Source organism: Hemitrygon akajei, chromosome 5 (assembly GCF_048418815.1).
Source record: "Hemitrygon akajei chromosome 5, sHemAka1.3, whole genome shotgun sequence".
Taxonomy (NCBI): domain Eukaryota; kingdom Metazoa; phylum Chordata; class Chondrichthyes; order Myliobatiformes; family Dasyatidae; genus Hemitrygon; species Hemitrygon akajei.
Window position 1 is genome coordinate 64,658,280 of NC_133128.1, and position 15,899 is coordinate 64,674,178.

The following is a 15,899-nucleotide window of genomic DNA, read 5'->3' on the forward strand; positions in this document are numbered from 1 at the left end:
ATATTTCATTGATCCCGAGGGAAATTGGGTTTCGTTACAGTCGCACCAACCAAGAATAGTGTAGAGAAATAGCTATATAAAACCAGAAATAATTAAATAATAATAATAAGTAAATTATGACAAGTGGAAATAAGTCCAGGACCAGCCTATTGGCTCAGGGTGTCTGACCCTCAGAGGGAGGAGCTCCGATACCATAAGAGGACACATCGCACACAGTTTAATGGACAAAGATGGGTCATAAAGGGTGTACGGTTCAATGGATATTATTCATCTCTTTGTTTCCTTGAATGCTCTTTCACATCTTTCTGACCGCTCCCAATTTGTCCTGTCTGTAACAGTGCGTTCAATGGATGCAGCACTGCAGCAATGTTTCGGATAAACCGGTGGTAGTAGTTTACAAGGCCCAAGTATGACCTGAGTTGTGACACGTTTTCCGGTTTGGGTGCCTGTAGCACTGTTTCAATCTTCTCTTGTGATTTATGTAAGCCATGCTCATCAATGACATGTCCATAATATGAGATTCCATTCTTGAAAAACTCACATTTCTCTCTCTTTGCACGCAGACCATACTCACTCAGCCTGGTAAGCACTTTACCAAGGTTCTGGAGGTGCTCTTCATCATTCTTGCCAGTCACGATGATGTCTTCAAGGTAACATTGTGTTTCTGGGATATCCTGGAGCACTTGGCCCATTGCTCTTTGCCAAATTGCTGGAGCTGATGCGACTCCAAAGACCAGACTATTATACTGGAACAGTCCCTTGTTACTGTTGCTTGTGCGGAAATTACTGCTTGACTCCTCAATCACCATTTGCAGATAGGCTTGTGACAAGTCAATCTTAGAAAACCTCTCCCCACCTGCCAAAGACACAAAAATATGTTCTATTTGTGGTGGGGGATACTGCACCGTATACAGGACCGGGTTAATGCTCACTTTGAAATCCCCACATATGGGAACAGTTCTGGTCTTCCCTTGCTTAATCATTGGGACAATAGGCATGGCCCATTGCTCAACTCCATCTTGGAGAAAATGCCAGATACTTCCAAGCAATGAAGTTCAGCATCCACTTTTAAGATGTAGTGTGTGTAACGTTCTCGCTCGGGTGTGAAGTAACGCCGAGGTAAACGTCGAGATAAACCAGAATCAATGCAAACGAGACCGCAGTAAGATTAACCATTTACTGTTCACTCTTCACATTAACGCATGGTGAAAACTGTTGAAAAACAATACAAGATTGGTACAGTGTTTGTTCCCTTCTAAATATCACATTTACATTGTGAATACTTGCAAAGGTAAAACTACAATAACTACATTACATTAAAGTGCAGCATACAGTCAGAATCTAGCTGCTCCATTGGCTGCTTTAGACACACTTCAATACAAACTATCCCGACTCTTTAACTGACGAAAAGGTAAACCTTACCGACCGTCGTTACTTTTAACAGAATCGGCGTTAACATTTTAACTCAAAATACCGATTATCTAATGACTTACAGCGTTGCTTTCACTGTGTCTTTGGTGCATAGAGAGACCCTAGTCAGCGTTATGGTCGCACATGTGAGTGACCCCCGCCCTTGCGTGAATCTCAAACCGGTAATTCCCCACAAGACGCGGCGAACCCGGATGTGACGTCATCGCAGCCGCGATGTATTACAGACAAATCAATTGATTTAAACAATCCTAACTTTAACTAAAAAATGCTAACAAATTACTACGCGAAAATATTATAAACTAAATAACTGCCATAAAGGCAGCACACTCCCCGCTTGGCCTTCGTAAGGTCACAATGAACGTAATACAAACTTCAGTCTCTAAATCAGTCGTTAGGTAGAAGTAAAATGACTTCTGTAACGGGCCTTTGGTAAATTTTCCCATCGCCTTGGTCGGTAGTTTTCAACTCGACTTCCCTGACATGTCCATCCCTACTAGGGAATGTGGCAGTGATTCTGGCCATTGGCCAGCAGTTGCCGGCGATTTGCTTGTCCTTGAGCAGGACTAAATCTCCAACTTGAAGGTCCCTTCTCCATTGCTTTGTGTACAGGTCCTTATCGGAGAAGTCCCCTGGTGGAGGGGCAGCTCCTGCCTTCGGCGTAAGGAGCATTGATGGCGACAGTATGAAGGGGTTTTCCGGGTCAGGAGACACGGGTAGGAGTGGTCGTGCATTCATAATGGCTGTGACCTCTGCCATTGGTGTGCCCAGTACCTCGTGGGTCGATCGGATGCTTTGCTGCATCTCAGGTCTCCTTTTCGTGGTTTTTTGCAAGGGCGTGAACCGCTTGACTGCCTGCTCTTTGTTGTTTGGCAAGCACTGGCGTGGTTCTCTGAAAGGTAGTGGGGCGACCCCACTATTTGCTTTGTCTCTGAAGACCTTGGTGTCCTCCGTTTTTAAGATGGTGGCGTCTTGAGCCGATGGAGCGAGTTTATTATCATGCTCCTTTTGAGCAAAGACAGACTGACCGAGCGTCTCGTCAGTTACTTTGCGCTTGTTAAAGCCTTGTGGTGCTTCCTGGACGCACATGGAACTTGTGCGGGGTTGAAGAATCATATGGCGGCTACTCTCTAGCACATTGGTCTTGAGTGTGTTAGCCGTTGATTTGTGTTCGTTGCCAGGGCACACCTCTCCTATCACCACCCAGCCCAGATCCAGGCGTTGGGCGAAGGGGGCGTCGTGTGGTCCATTGACCTGCTGCCTAACCTTATGTACCCGGAGAACATCTCTTCCTAATAGCAGGAGTATTTCTGCTTCTGGATCCAGCTCTGGGATGTGTTTGGCGATGTGGTGGAGATGTGGTTGGTGTAGCACCGCACTTGGCGTCGGGATCTCAGTGCGGTTATTCAAGATTTTCTCGCACTCTACGAGTGGGGGGAGACAGATGAGGACTTTACCATCCAGGGACTCGATCTGGAAGCCTTCGGCCCTCCTTCCGTAAGTTTTCATGTTGCCTGAGCAAGTTCTAAGGTAGTATGGGAACTGCTCACTCTCAATGTTGAACAAGTTAAAGAACTTTGGACTGACTAGCGAGCGGTTGCTCTGATCGTCCAGAATTACGTAGGCTTTGATGGCCTTGTCTTTGGCTCCCTTAGGGTACACCTTAGTGAGACAGATCTTTGAACAAGAACGGCTTGCCTGCGCTTGACCGCAAACTTCCGTACAGCTCGAGCTGACAACAGTTGTCCTGGAGTGAGCTTCTCCCTCCCCGCCGTCCTGTTGTGGGGGTGAAGGAGCGTTGTCGGTTTGCGGTGACGGGCCAGGATGCATGGCCCAGTCGTGATTAGTGCTATCACATTCCAGGCACTTCACGGCGATCGTACACTCTCTCGCACAGTGAGAGGTCGAGGAACAGCATCTAAAGCATATTCCTTTCTCCTCGAGGAGGGCCTTCTTCTCTTCAAGGGGTTTTTCCCTAAACGTTCTGCATCTTTTGAGGGGGTGGGGTTTGTTATGCAATGGACAATTCTTGCTAGAGTCGTTGTTAGTTGTAAGGACTTCAGTCTTAAGCGCTGAGACTGGTTTAGTAATGTTGGAATTATTCGAAGTGGATTTATCTGGCTTGGTGTAAATTGTACTGCTTCCTGGACCTATGAGGCTAGGATCGTTTCGCTTCTTCGCCTCCTTGCACACGAACCTGGTGAAATACTCGAAGGGAGGGAATTGACCTTCGTGTTCTTCCTTGTAATCTGAGGCAACAGACAACCACCTGTCCTGCAGCCCAAATGGAAGTTTGTCCACGAGTTGTCTAATCCCGGTTGGAGTGTCTAGGTATACTAGACCAGCTGAGTGGCCATCTTCTTTGGCGCCTTGAATCTCCAAGAGTAAATCTCCAAATTCTCTTAGCTTGGTGTGGTCCTTGGGTGACACCTTAGGAAAATTTCCCAAACGTTGGCATAGCGCCGCCTCAATAATTTCGGGGGCTCCGTAGCCCTCCTGAAGTCTCTCCCATGCTTTCTTCAATGCTAGCTCGGGTTTGTTGATGTACACTGAACGCATGCGTCTCACCTGTTCGCATGATTCTTTTCCCAGCCATTTTGCCATAAGATCCAACTCCTGGGTTGCTCTGAGCTGGACTCCGTCGATAGCGTTGGTGAAAGTGGAGTACCATGCACGGTAATTTTCAGGTTTATCGTCGAACTGGTATAGTCCTGAAGTGACGAGATCCCGTCGTGCGAAATACCGTGCTGCGGATTCGTCTGCAGGTGGCGTGCGGGCTGAGGGAACATGTCCACAGGTACATGACTGAGGGCGTACATCTGTTATGGGATTTGCTGGTCTGGACTCAGTCTTTGCCTCTCTTCTCCCCAAATCCGGTAAGTTCGGTGTCGAGAAGTACTTGTCGTGAGCTCTTGCATTCCTGGGTTCATCGCGGAGTTGCGAGGGTAAATTATCTTCCTCGGATGGACGTGATGCCGTCGGGCCTCTCCAAGACTCCTCGTGAAGTGGGACGTTATCGAATAAGTAAGGAGAGGAAGAAAGAGTCTTCCATTCCATTTGAGATTGGACATAGTCCCTTGTACGTTCCAATCCGATCTTTTCTGAGGTAGATTTTCCGTCCTTCGGATCATGCATTTCTTCGGCGTCTTCTATTAACTCTGCTTCCACCTCGGCAGCTGCTGCTTCTCGTTCTAGCTTCAGCGCTTCTAACCGTGCCTCTACCCTTTTCCTTTCCAATTCGTTTTCGGCTTCTCTGGCAGCCTTTTCCTTCTGGTTTTCGGCTTCTCTGGCAGCCGCTTCCTTCTGGTTTTCGGCTTCTCTGGCAGCCGCTTCCTTCTGGTTTTCGGCTTCTCTGGCAGCCGCTTTCATCTTTACTTCTAATTCTTCTTTGGCAAAGCGCGCTCGCACCTTGGCGGCTTCTGCTTTCGCTCTTGCTTGGGTGGCCTTACTTGATGCCCTACTGCCCCTATCGCAGGATGACGATGACTTTGACAACGACTTGATGCTGGATCGGGTTGACATGGCTGCACCTTAAACACCTGATAATGCCGCTTTTTCACTGTAACGTTCTCGCTCGGGTGTGAAGTAACGCCGAGGTAAACGTCGAGATAAACCAGAATCAATGCAAACGAGACCGCAGTAAGATTAACCATTTACTGTTCACTCTTCACATTAACGCATGGTGAAAACTGTTGAAAAACAATACAAGATTGGTACAGTGTTTGTTCCCTTCTAAATATCACATTTACATTGTGAATACTTGCAAAGGTAAAACTACAATAACTACATTACATTAAAGTGCAGCATACAGTCAGAATCTAGCTGCTCCATTGGCTGCTTTAGACACACTTCAATACAAACTATCCCGACTCTTTAACTGACGAAAAGGTAAACCTTACCGACCGTCGTTACTTTTAACAGAATCGGCGTTAACATTTTAACTCAAAATACCGATTATCTAATGACTTACAGCGTTGCTTTCACTGTGTCTTTGGTGCATAGAGAGACCCTAGTCAGCGTTATGGTCGCACATGTGAGTGACCCCCGCCCTTGCGTGAATCTCAAACCGGTAATTCCCCACAAGACGCGGCGAACCCGGATGTGACGTCATCGCAGCCGTGATGTATTACAGACAAATCAATTGATTTAAACAATCCTAACTTTAACTAAAAAATGCTAACAAATTACTACGCGAAAATATTATAAACTAAATAACTGCCATAAAGGCAGCACAGTGTGTAAGGCACTGGACACACTTTATGGAATCTTGGTGTTGCTGCTTCATCCAGTTCAATTCTGGCCTTTATGCTTTGAATTTATCAGTGCCCTTCTCAAACACCTACTCATTAGTATTAAGGAGCATTGATAATCTTTGGTTAGAGCTACCGTTTGGATTGCCATTGCCTGTTGATGACACATTGAGAGCTTTGATTATGTGCCAGTCTAGTTGAATTTTTCTCAAGAAGTGCCCGCCCTTCACTTCCCAACATGTAAAGCTTAACTGTTGTTGTTTTGCCTCTTTACGTCACATTCACTTTCAATTTGCCTTTGGAAGAAACTTTTTCACCTGTGTAAGTCTTTAGCATCACCAAGTTGTTTTTAAAGATAGCTTAGAAAACAGTTTGTTAAAGTCAGCCTCTGAAATGATGGACAAAGCTGACCCTGTATCCAGCTCCATTTTCAGTTTTACACCCGACACATCTGTTCTGACCCATATAATTTTGCAATCAGCTTTAAAATGCTATATAGTTCCAGGCATGATAGCTCACCTTTGTCAGAATCTGTATCATCTGATTCTATTTCACGTTCAGTCACTTTGTGCATTTGTTTAGTGTTGTATTTGAAACTTTTCATTCTGTGTGGTTTTTCCCTTTGGTTGTGCTTTTTGTCTGATTTGCACACTCTCTCTATGTGACTTTATGACACATTTTGCAAATTTTTTCTTTGAACCAACAGTCATTTGCATCCTGGGAGGATTTGCCACATCGATAACATTTTTGTCCTTTTGCACCATTCAGGGACATTTTGTGTGTTGCTCTGCTACATTCTTTGTTGCAGTCTCTAATGATATCGCAATAGTCGACGCCTGTTCTAAGGTTAGGTCTCTTTCTGACGGTAACCTCTTTTGAGTGCTTTGACTACACATGTCACGTACAAGCCTGTCCCTTAATTCATCAGAAAGTCCATCTTAAAGTCACAGTACTGGGAAAGTTGCGCAGTTCTGCAATGTATTCAGAAATGCTTTCATCTTTTGGATGTTTCCTTTTCGAGCTGAGAAGATCATCGGGTCTCTCTTCCTGCCATCACGGACGTTTACACTTCACACTGCATCCGCAAAGGAAACAGCATTATGAAGGGCCCCATGCACCCCTCATTCAATCTCTTCTCCCTCCTGCCGTCTGGGAAAAGGCTCCGAAGCATTCGGGCTCTCACAACCAGACTATGTAAAAGTTTCTTCCCCCAAGCTATCAGACTCCTCAATACCCAGAGCCTGGACTGACACCTTGCCCTATTGTCCTGTTTATTATTTATTGTAATGCCTGCACTTTTTTGGTCCACTTTACGCAGTCCTGTGTAGGTCTGTAGTCTAGTCATCTAACACCATGTCCTGAAAAACGTCTCATTTTTACTATGTACTGTACCAGCAGTTATGGTCAAAATGACAATAAAAGTGTCTTGATTTGACTTTGTGAAATCTAAATCTCTTAGCTAATACTAGCATTTTTGGGCTCACGTGATTTTGCAAATTTGCAACAACTTCTTCGAATATCTTGCTGGCTGGCTTTTCAGGAGTTACTAGTTGTGCAAGAGATTATATGTTCTAGCACCCATTACACCAAAAAGTGTGGACACTTTCTTTACTACATCTACATCATTAGCATTACAATACAGTTCAACCCTTTTGATGTATGATTCCCAGTCAGTAACACTATCAAATTGGTCAACATTCCTGACTAAGGCCATCATCACATTATTTTTACTTTAGTTTTGCTAATTGTGTGTCTCTCACTGTGTACTGTGCATGGTTACTCACGTGTCCCTTTATAGCATCTATGACCAGCTTCTCCATACTGGTACAGTTCAGTCTTTTCTCTCACTGTCTCTCTCCCTTCCTCCGAATTCTGTCACCTTGTAATTGTTGCTGCAGTTGGTGATATTTGCTGACATTCAGGTTCATACCCGTTACCAACTTATTATGTCTATACAACTGCATATCAAAAGAATAAAGGCACACACTCAGGAGAAGTTAATGTGTAGATTCACTTTGTAGGGAGAGCAACAAATCAATGTGCATGCATAAATTATCAGTCAATACTAAGTGCTAAGGGGAGTCATTGCACGAAAAGAAATAGATCCATACATTACAGTCCAAATCTCTGGAACTTTGTTCTTTAGCCTCTGCCAGTATGCAGGTAGGAGAAGGACAGCCAAGTGATCCAATTTACTGAAATGTGGTCTGGGCATGGAACGGTAGGCATTCCTTCTCTTAGTATAACAGTGGTCTAGTGTGTCGCGACCTCTGGTGCTACAGATGCTGATCGTGATTGGGCAGGATTTTCTTCAAACGAGCCTAGATGAAGTCCCCCACTATGAAATTTAATAATTAATAATGACTTTAATTTCTTGTTTTCTCAGAAACACAAATGAAATAGAACACTTAATTTTCCCTCAAGCTATTACTATGTGTTCTTTGAAATTTCTATACTACCTGATTATTTCTAAACTAATGTCTACCTCTGTAATTCAACAAGAGCTGAATGTCTTTCATTACATCTGTTCAATTTCTGGAACTGGTTAATGAATTTAATTATTACACAAATAGAAAGGAGTTTTATATTATCTTTCAGTATGTGGATATTAAATCCAACACAAGCATTAATTACCTACTAATTAGCTTTGAGCTGATGTTGGTGAGCCATCCTTCTAAATTGCTGCAGTACTTCTGGTGAAGTTATTGCCACAATATGTTTGGGAAGGATGTTCCAGGATTCAGACTCAGCAACAATGATGGCAGACCAATGCATTTCCAATTCAGGGTGGTGTGCAACTTGGAGGGGTGACCACACATGATGGTACTCATTTGTGTCCATTTCCTTGTCCTCATAATGGTCATAGTTGTAGCTTTGGGAGGTAGTTTTAGAGTTGGCTAGATGAGTTTTTGCAGTACCATTTGAAGATGGTGAACAATGCTGAGACTATGTGCTGATGCTGGAAAGAATGACTGTTTATAGAAGTTGAGTTTTTAGCCAAAGAGACCACTTTGTCCTGAATTCTGTCCAGTTTCTTAAGCATTCTTGGAGCTACTCTGATCCAGAAAACTGGATGGTATTCTATCAGACTCCCAACTCATATTATAGACAGTAGATTTGGGGTACTCAAACATGGGATATATCCTATATCGCTCAGTATAAGGATATAGGATACTCTGTCTTTGACCTGACTATGACTGAAACTTAACTAGATCAGTTACAATGAAATTATACATGAAGTAATATGACAGGGCCTACATTCTGTGTCGAAAGTCTTGCTTGGTGCGTCTGGGTCTGTTAAGCCTTTCAACAAACTACGGTTCATAAGTCAAGAATGTGACACAGTTTGGATGATTTTAATTCAGACAATACTCAAGAAGATTAATACCAATGAGAACAAAGTAGCCCATTTATTTGATAACAAATCCTCTACCCTCAAAAGATAACTGGCAGGTCAGCTTTCTTAAACTGTGCTCCTAAAGGGTGGAATTCAATACCTAAAAGGATAAAAGATGCAGACTCATTTGACTCTTTTAAACGCCAGCTTAAAACCTTGCTTTTAACTAACAACTTTTTGTCTTTTATTTTCATGTTCGCACTTTATCCCATTTCTCCCTTTGTAAAGCACTCTGAACTACATCACCTGCATGAGAAGTGCTCTATAAATAAGTTATTATCATTATTTTTATTTTTTTCTCAGCTCAGGCTGGTAAGTAAAACCCAGGAATAGCCAAGCAGATTCATTTCTCAATTGCAAGGAACTTTCGGACAAATCTAGCTGTGTTTAGTATTGTGGCTTTCTGAAGATTTATATAAATATTGCTATGTACTTGGGACGATACCAGCTGTAGATATTACTATTGGGAGAATGTTTACCCTTTTTCATAGTCTTTCAACTTCCTCTTTTAATTCAGCATATTTCTGGTGTTTCACATTTATTGATTTCTGTATGCTATATGTGTTTGGAATGGCTATATCTACTAAGTGAGTTGTTCTTGCTTGTTTATCTTGTAATATTATACCTGGACAGTTATTATGGTTGTCCTATCTGTAATAATGGATTGGTTTACAGGGCTCTGACTCGAAAACTGGATCATGCATGCATTTATAGTAAGGTATGGCGTCTTTCATGAGTTGGTATTTTAAAGAAAGATTGTAGTGAATGATGTTTGCCACTTGATTGTGCTTGTGTACGTGATAGATTGAGTTAAACTGGTGCAGGATCCTGTAATGTGTTGGATAGTTTCTGGTTTCTCTTTGCATTTTCTACATTTATTATTCTCAATCTGTTGGTCTATTATCATGTATTTTTGATACTTTTTGTGTCCTGTATTGCCAAAAGGAAACACCCAGTTTCTGGAAAGAAGTCTGTAAATTGGAGCCAGATGCTCGATGCTTCCATGTCAACATCTAGTCAGCTCAGATTGTGGGGATGTCTTCCACGGAGAGTCATCCTTTTCCATTGGTTAACTTTTTCTCCTACAGTGATAATTTCTTCATTTTTCTGGGTTGTGCTTTCATTTATTTTTCATGGGTGTACTTCCTATCAGAATTGCATGTGGAGTGCTGAATCCTGTTTTCATTTACGAAAATATATCTTAGAAGTTTTATCTGACAGCTGGTTAAATTTTTTATGTCTGTTACTGCTCTTCCTGGTTCCTTAGGGTTGTTATATCGGAATGGTAGTGAGGATAAGCTTCCACTACCTATTAAATGCTCCCAATGACGTGCATTTCAACGAGCCTCTGACAACCACGTTCAGCTGCTGGCCTTCATGCGGCTTAGCTCCTAAGCCCGGTGGAACCATTTCTACTGATAGGAGAAGGGACAAAGGTGTGTTACTGACACCTTAAATCCAGTCACTTTGGGCTGATGGAGCTCATAAACTGTGGTTTGCAGCTCATCAAAGAGAAGGAGAAGTCTGATTTCAGACCTCTGCTACTTTGTGGCTATGCCAACTCACAGGGAAGGCTTTGGGAGTAAACCCCAAGGAGAAGTCTGGAGCTGGATCCCTACATTGAGTTCAAAACTGACTGGCAGCTCCTGCCATGCCAGTGGTGCCAAACTGTATCAGTCTCTGCTGGTCCTTTGGATTCATCAGCTGCTTGGAGAGGGGAACTTACTACATGGCAACAGTTTGCTCTCCATATCATACTGCTCTGGCTTGTGTATCACACAGACAGCTGGTTTGCAACATCCATGGTAGACCCTAACCAACAGAGAGCCTCATTGAGCCCTAATTTTAAATGACAGCTACTTGTGTGGAACATCAAATGCCTTTTAAATACCCAGATGTTCTCAATCCTCCAATCTATCGCTATTTATGCTGCAATGTATTATAATGAAAACTAGATTTTCTTCAAAAATAGATTTCCCTTATATCATACTGTATTTGTGTGAAGAAATTTTGATTTTTAAATACCCTGATACCATTTGTTTACTGATGGTTTCCAGAATTCTGGTGACAACAGATTTCGGACTAACTATCCCATGTTTTATTGCTCGTTACTTTCCTTAATAGGGTGATTCCATTTGCAACTTTCCAATCATTTAGGATAATTTAGAAATGCCCACGTCTTGCAAGAGGAGCATTCCACTGCCCTAACATACCATGCTGCCTACACTGAATCAAGAAATAAGGATGAACAGCTAAATAAAACCTTACTTGTTCTTATGTGTCCCTTCACTGAAGCCTATTGAGCAAAGGTCTCAATAGCCCAATCTCATAATTTCAGCTCTGAAATGCCTCTCCACGTAACCATACCTTTTTTTATACAGATAAAATACCGTCCAATTTACCAGTTAATGGGACTTGCTTTTTCCAAGTTCCTACTCTCACTCCTGTAGCGTTACTGTGACTCGGACACTGCAGTATTAAACACACACGTTTATTCACCAGACTTCCATTTTACAAAAACCCCCGCGTTCTGACGTCATACGCACTCTGACCTACGGATACTCACATAATACATTACAACTCCAAGCACCTAGGCTACTTACTAAGCCTCAGACCCAAAGCATCCCCACTCCAAGACTCACCTCTTTTAAACACTCCCACACTTGCTCCAAAACCCAAGTCCTCCCAAGTGAAATTCGTAAGCAAGCACCAAGACTCGCCTCCTTTAAACTTACCTACTCTCACTGCTAGTCCCAAGTTTTGTAAAACAAAACGTGTTTTTAGGAATATATCCGTTTTGGGAACTTAATTAGTTGAATATGCCTACTATAGCCAATTGAGTGCAGATAACGTCTCGAAGCTGGGCATGTTGTTCTGTAAATGGAATTCCATGAGAGCACTGTTGCAGAAAGCAGCATCCATCATCAAGGGTTCCCACCATCCAGGCCATGCTCTCGTCTCACTGCTGCCATCGGGAAGAAGATATATGAGCCTCAGGACCCATACTAGCAGCTTCAGGAACAGTTACTACCCCTCAACCATCAGGCTCTTGAACCAAAGTGGATAACACTCAACTTCACTTTCTCCATCCTTCAACCGTTCCCACAACCTATGGACTCACTTTCAAGGACTGTTCTTCTCGTGTTCTCGATATTTATATCTTATTTATTATTATTATTATTTCTTTTTTTTGTATTTGCAGAGTTTGTTGTCTTTTGCACATTGATAGTTTGTCCATATTGTTGAGGACAGTCTTTCATTAATTCTATTGAGTTTCTTGTATTTACTGTAAATGCCCACAAGAAAATGAATCTCAGGGTTGTATATGATCTCTCTCACACATATATGTGTGTGTGTGTATACTTTGATAATAAATTTACTTTGAACTTTATGTAATGTAGGGACCTATTTCTTTTAGAGCACATATGTCAAACTCAAGGCCCGCGGGCCAAATCCGGCCCGCGGTGGAATTATCTTTGGCCCGCGAGATAATATCTAATTACTATTAAAGCTGGCCCCAGTAATCGAAGCGCCTATGGCGTATGATATGGCTAATGCTGAGTTTATTCAGGTACCAGGTTTTCAGGGTTTTTAGTGTTTATTCGGCAGTCTTCTTCATAAGAAACGGAGTTTGTAAAGTGAAACACTTTGTAGTTATAGCAGAGACTGAGACACATGAGAGCAGGCTGAAAAAACGGAGGCAACGAAAGCTGCGTTCGCACGCGTCCGACTGATCCGGCCCGCATGAAGCTGCATTTTGCTCAATCCGGCCCGTGACCTAAAATGAGTTTGATACCCCTGTTTTAGAGCAATGACACCCCCCGCACTACGTATTGATCTGTTGTCTGCACATGCGCATTGTTCTCTCTCTCGCTGCAATGTGAATACACCAGTTAAAGCTATCTCCCGCATGCGTGCTTTTAGTTAATATGTATTTAGTTGTGCATAGGCACAAGACTCGGAACTGTTTGAACTTTGATATTGGACCACTTGTTTTTCAGTGAATTTGGCAAATTTTGCCAGAAGATTTTTAAGCTGATTTTCCCACTGTTCTGAGATGTTGTTAGAGGTTGTTCAGGTTTCAGAAGTACAGAAGAAGGCAAGAATTACTATTGTTCAGTAGACAATAAGATCTGCTCCACATCTGAGGTCTAAATAATCACATTGCTGTTTCATTAATTGATCAGTGTCTGTGCTGGCTCATTGAAGGCAATGTTGAATAACATTATCAATATCTGCTCTAGCCCAGAGGTGGCTCTCAAGATAGGGGAAACAGAACGTGTTGGGTTTTCCATGCTCTCTCTGAACCTTTTATGTCAGAAAACAATAGGGACAAGTTGAGTGAAAATCTAATCTTGCTCACTCCCTTCACCATATGACTTAGTCAAATGACTGACAATGGATTGGAGATCAACTTCTGAGCCTGCAAAAGCACCAGCAATGCCTACTGCAGCTTGACTCCTGGAAACTGGGAAACCTTTACTCTGGAGTACAGTCACTGTAATCTTCAGAATTAATGTATCCTCTCTTCTTGCTGACAGCCCTTTTAGAACCAACAAACCCTGAGGATAGTTTATGATTCATGAATGATCTCATGATCTGAGCACATTTCGATAATTTAATTCTGTTGTTGATGCAAACCTTTTAAACATTTTATCTCCATGTTATTTCTGGACTTCAATCTACCAAGCATTATATATTCTTGTTTGAAGTCTGTTCCGCATTCTAATTGGCAGAAAATATTTTCAGTTCTTTAGTCTATCTTTAGACTTATTAATAACTCTTTCTTATTGTTTATCTCCAATATCTCCAATGAGATCTCCAATCTCCACGGAAGACAATGACTTTGCTTAACAACCTTACTTCTTTATTAGTTGCTATTAGTTTAAATGACTTAAAGATTCACGATGTTATTTCAAGCAATTACTTAACATTTTAGTTCACTTTCACAAGCTGGAAAACCCACAACTTGTGTTAAGCCTTTCTTGATGAACCTGGCTGGGGTTTCATCTTGGCGAGTTTTCTGAGACACTGATAAAAGGATATTTTCTTCAGTGCTCTCTCGAGTCAATGCTGCTGGCTATCTTATATGCACATTTTTACACATTTCACCACATACTATAGAGCCAATGCATAATTATTCATTGCCAATTATACAGCTATAAATGAAGATCTTATCCAAAAATGTATCTACTTCCTGAACCACTTCAAAATGCTGCTAGCACCAAACCATAATTTCCTTAATCATTTAGGTCCTTAATTATCAGAGTGACTGTTTGTGCTTTTGCAGTTTATTGGAATAACCCTTTCCAAAACACTCCCATGTGTTTATTCTGTACTCTGGATGGTTCACAATGTGATAGCTCACAATGGGATATAAAGCTGTCTCAGAATCATGTTTAATATCATTGGCATATGTCATAAAATTTGTTGTCTTTGTGGCAGCAGTACAATACAATTCATAAAAGAGAGAAAAATGTGAATTAAGTAAGTAGTGCAAATAGAAGAATAAAAAATTAGTGAGGTTCTGTTCAGGGTTCAATGTCCATTCAAAAACTGAGTAGCTATTCCTGAACCATTGATTGTGGCCTTCAAGCTTCTGTATCTCCTTCCTGATGTTGGCGATGAGAACAAGACATGGTAGCTTGGGTGACTGGGATCCTTAATGATGGATGTCACCTTTTTGAGGCATCACTCCTTAAAGATATCCTGGATACTGTGGAGGCTAGTGCTCATGATAAAGCTGACTAAGCTTACAACTCTCTGCAGCTTACTTTGATCCTGTGCAGTGCACCCCCCCCCCCCCCCCCACCACCACCCACACCAGATGGTGAAGCAGCCAGTTAGAATGCTCTCCACGGTACATATGTAGAAATTTGCAAGTGTCTTTGGTAACATACCCAATCTCCTCAAACTCCTAATGAAATATAGTTGCTGTTATGCTTTCTTTGTAGCTGCATCGATATGTGGGGCGTGGGATAGATCCTCAGAGATATTGACATCCAGGAACTCAAAATGTCTCTCTAACATTAAGGCAGACCAAGTGCTGATCACATGATCTTCATTTATGGTGCATCTTTGCATTTGGCTCCCAGCATTTTCTCCATGGCAGTAGAGTACTCTACCAGGGGCTGATGTGATGTGTGATATATATATCACGTGAGATATATATATACATATATATATCTTCCCTCTCCCCCCCCCCACACACACACAACAAATACCTTTGCTCTCTCTCTTTAGTTTAGCTAATTGAATAACTTCTCTATTATTCATGACTTTCTGTCACTCAAATCATTATTTATTTGTTGACTAAGGGCATGGTTTATTCTTGTGTGATGGAAACTAATGGTGGTTATGCATCATTTTATGTTATTTGAATAAAAACTATTCTCTATTTTTATTTCCTTTCCCTAGTTAAATACTCCACCTTTCCTAAAGATTAAGTTAAAGATTTAATATAGAATATTATATTGGACCAACATAGGGCACTGAGGAACTTGTTAGAACAAATGGGTCTTGGAATAAAGATCCATAATTGGTTGAAAGTGGTGTCACAGGCAGATAGGGTCATAAAGAAAGCTTTTGGAACATTGCCTTCATAAATCAATGGGATGGGATATTATGTTGAAGTTGGTGAGGCCTAATTTGGAGTATTGTGTACAGTTTTGCTCACCTATCTACAGGAAAGATGTAAATAAGGTTGAAAAAGTATAGAGAAATTTTACTAGGATGTTGCCGGCTCTGGAAGACCTGAGCTATAAGGAAAGATTGAATAGGTTAGGACTTTATTCCTTAGAATGTAGATGATTCAGAGGGGATTT

General features: G+C 41.9%; 2 protein-coding genes across 3 annotated transcripts in view; one reads left to right on the forward strand and one right to left on the reverse strand.

Moving 5' to 3' along the window:
• The window catches only part of LOC140727831 (interleukin-1 receptor accessory protein-like 1), a 1,400,327-nt gene that overhangs the window by 1,113,399 nt on the left and 271,029 nt on the right, over positions 1-15,899 (forward strand). The window lies entirely within an intron of this gene.
• On the reverse strand, positions 1,087-5,508 carry LOC140727830 (uncharacterized). Its single transcript, XM_073045630.1, has 2 exons — positions 5,399-5,508; positions 1,087-5,117 (listed from the first exon to the last, which is right to left on the reverse strand). Exon 2 carries the CDS (start codon positions 4,948-4,950, stop codon positions 1,816-1,818), a length of 3,135 nt encoding a protein of 1,044 aa, XP_072901731.1. The 5' UTR covers positions 4,951-5,117; positions 5,399-5,508; the 3' UTR covers positions 1,087-1,815.

What these genes read in the sequence shown, in the direction of transcription:
- LOC140727830 (XM_073045630.1), bottom strand. Translation starts at nt 4,950, where the DNA reads ATGTCAACCCGATCCAGCATCAAGTCGTTGTCAAAGTCATCGTCATCC.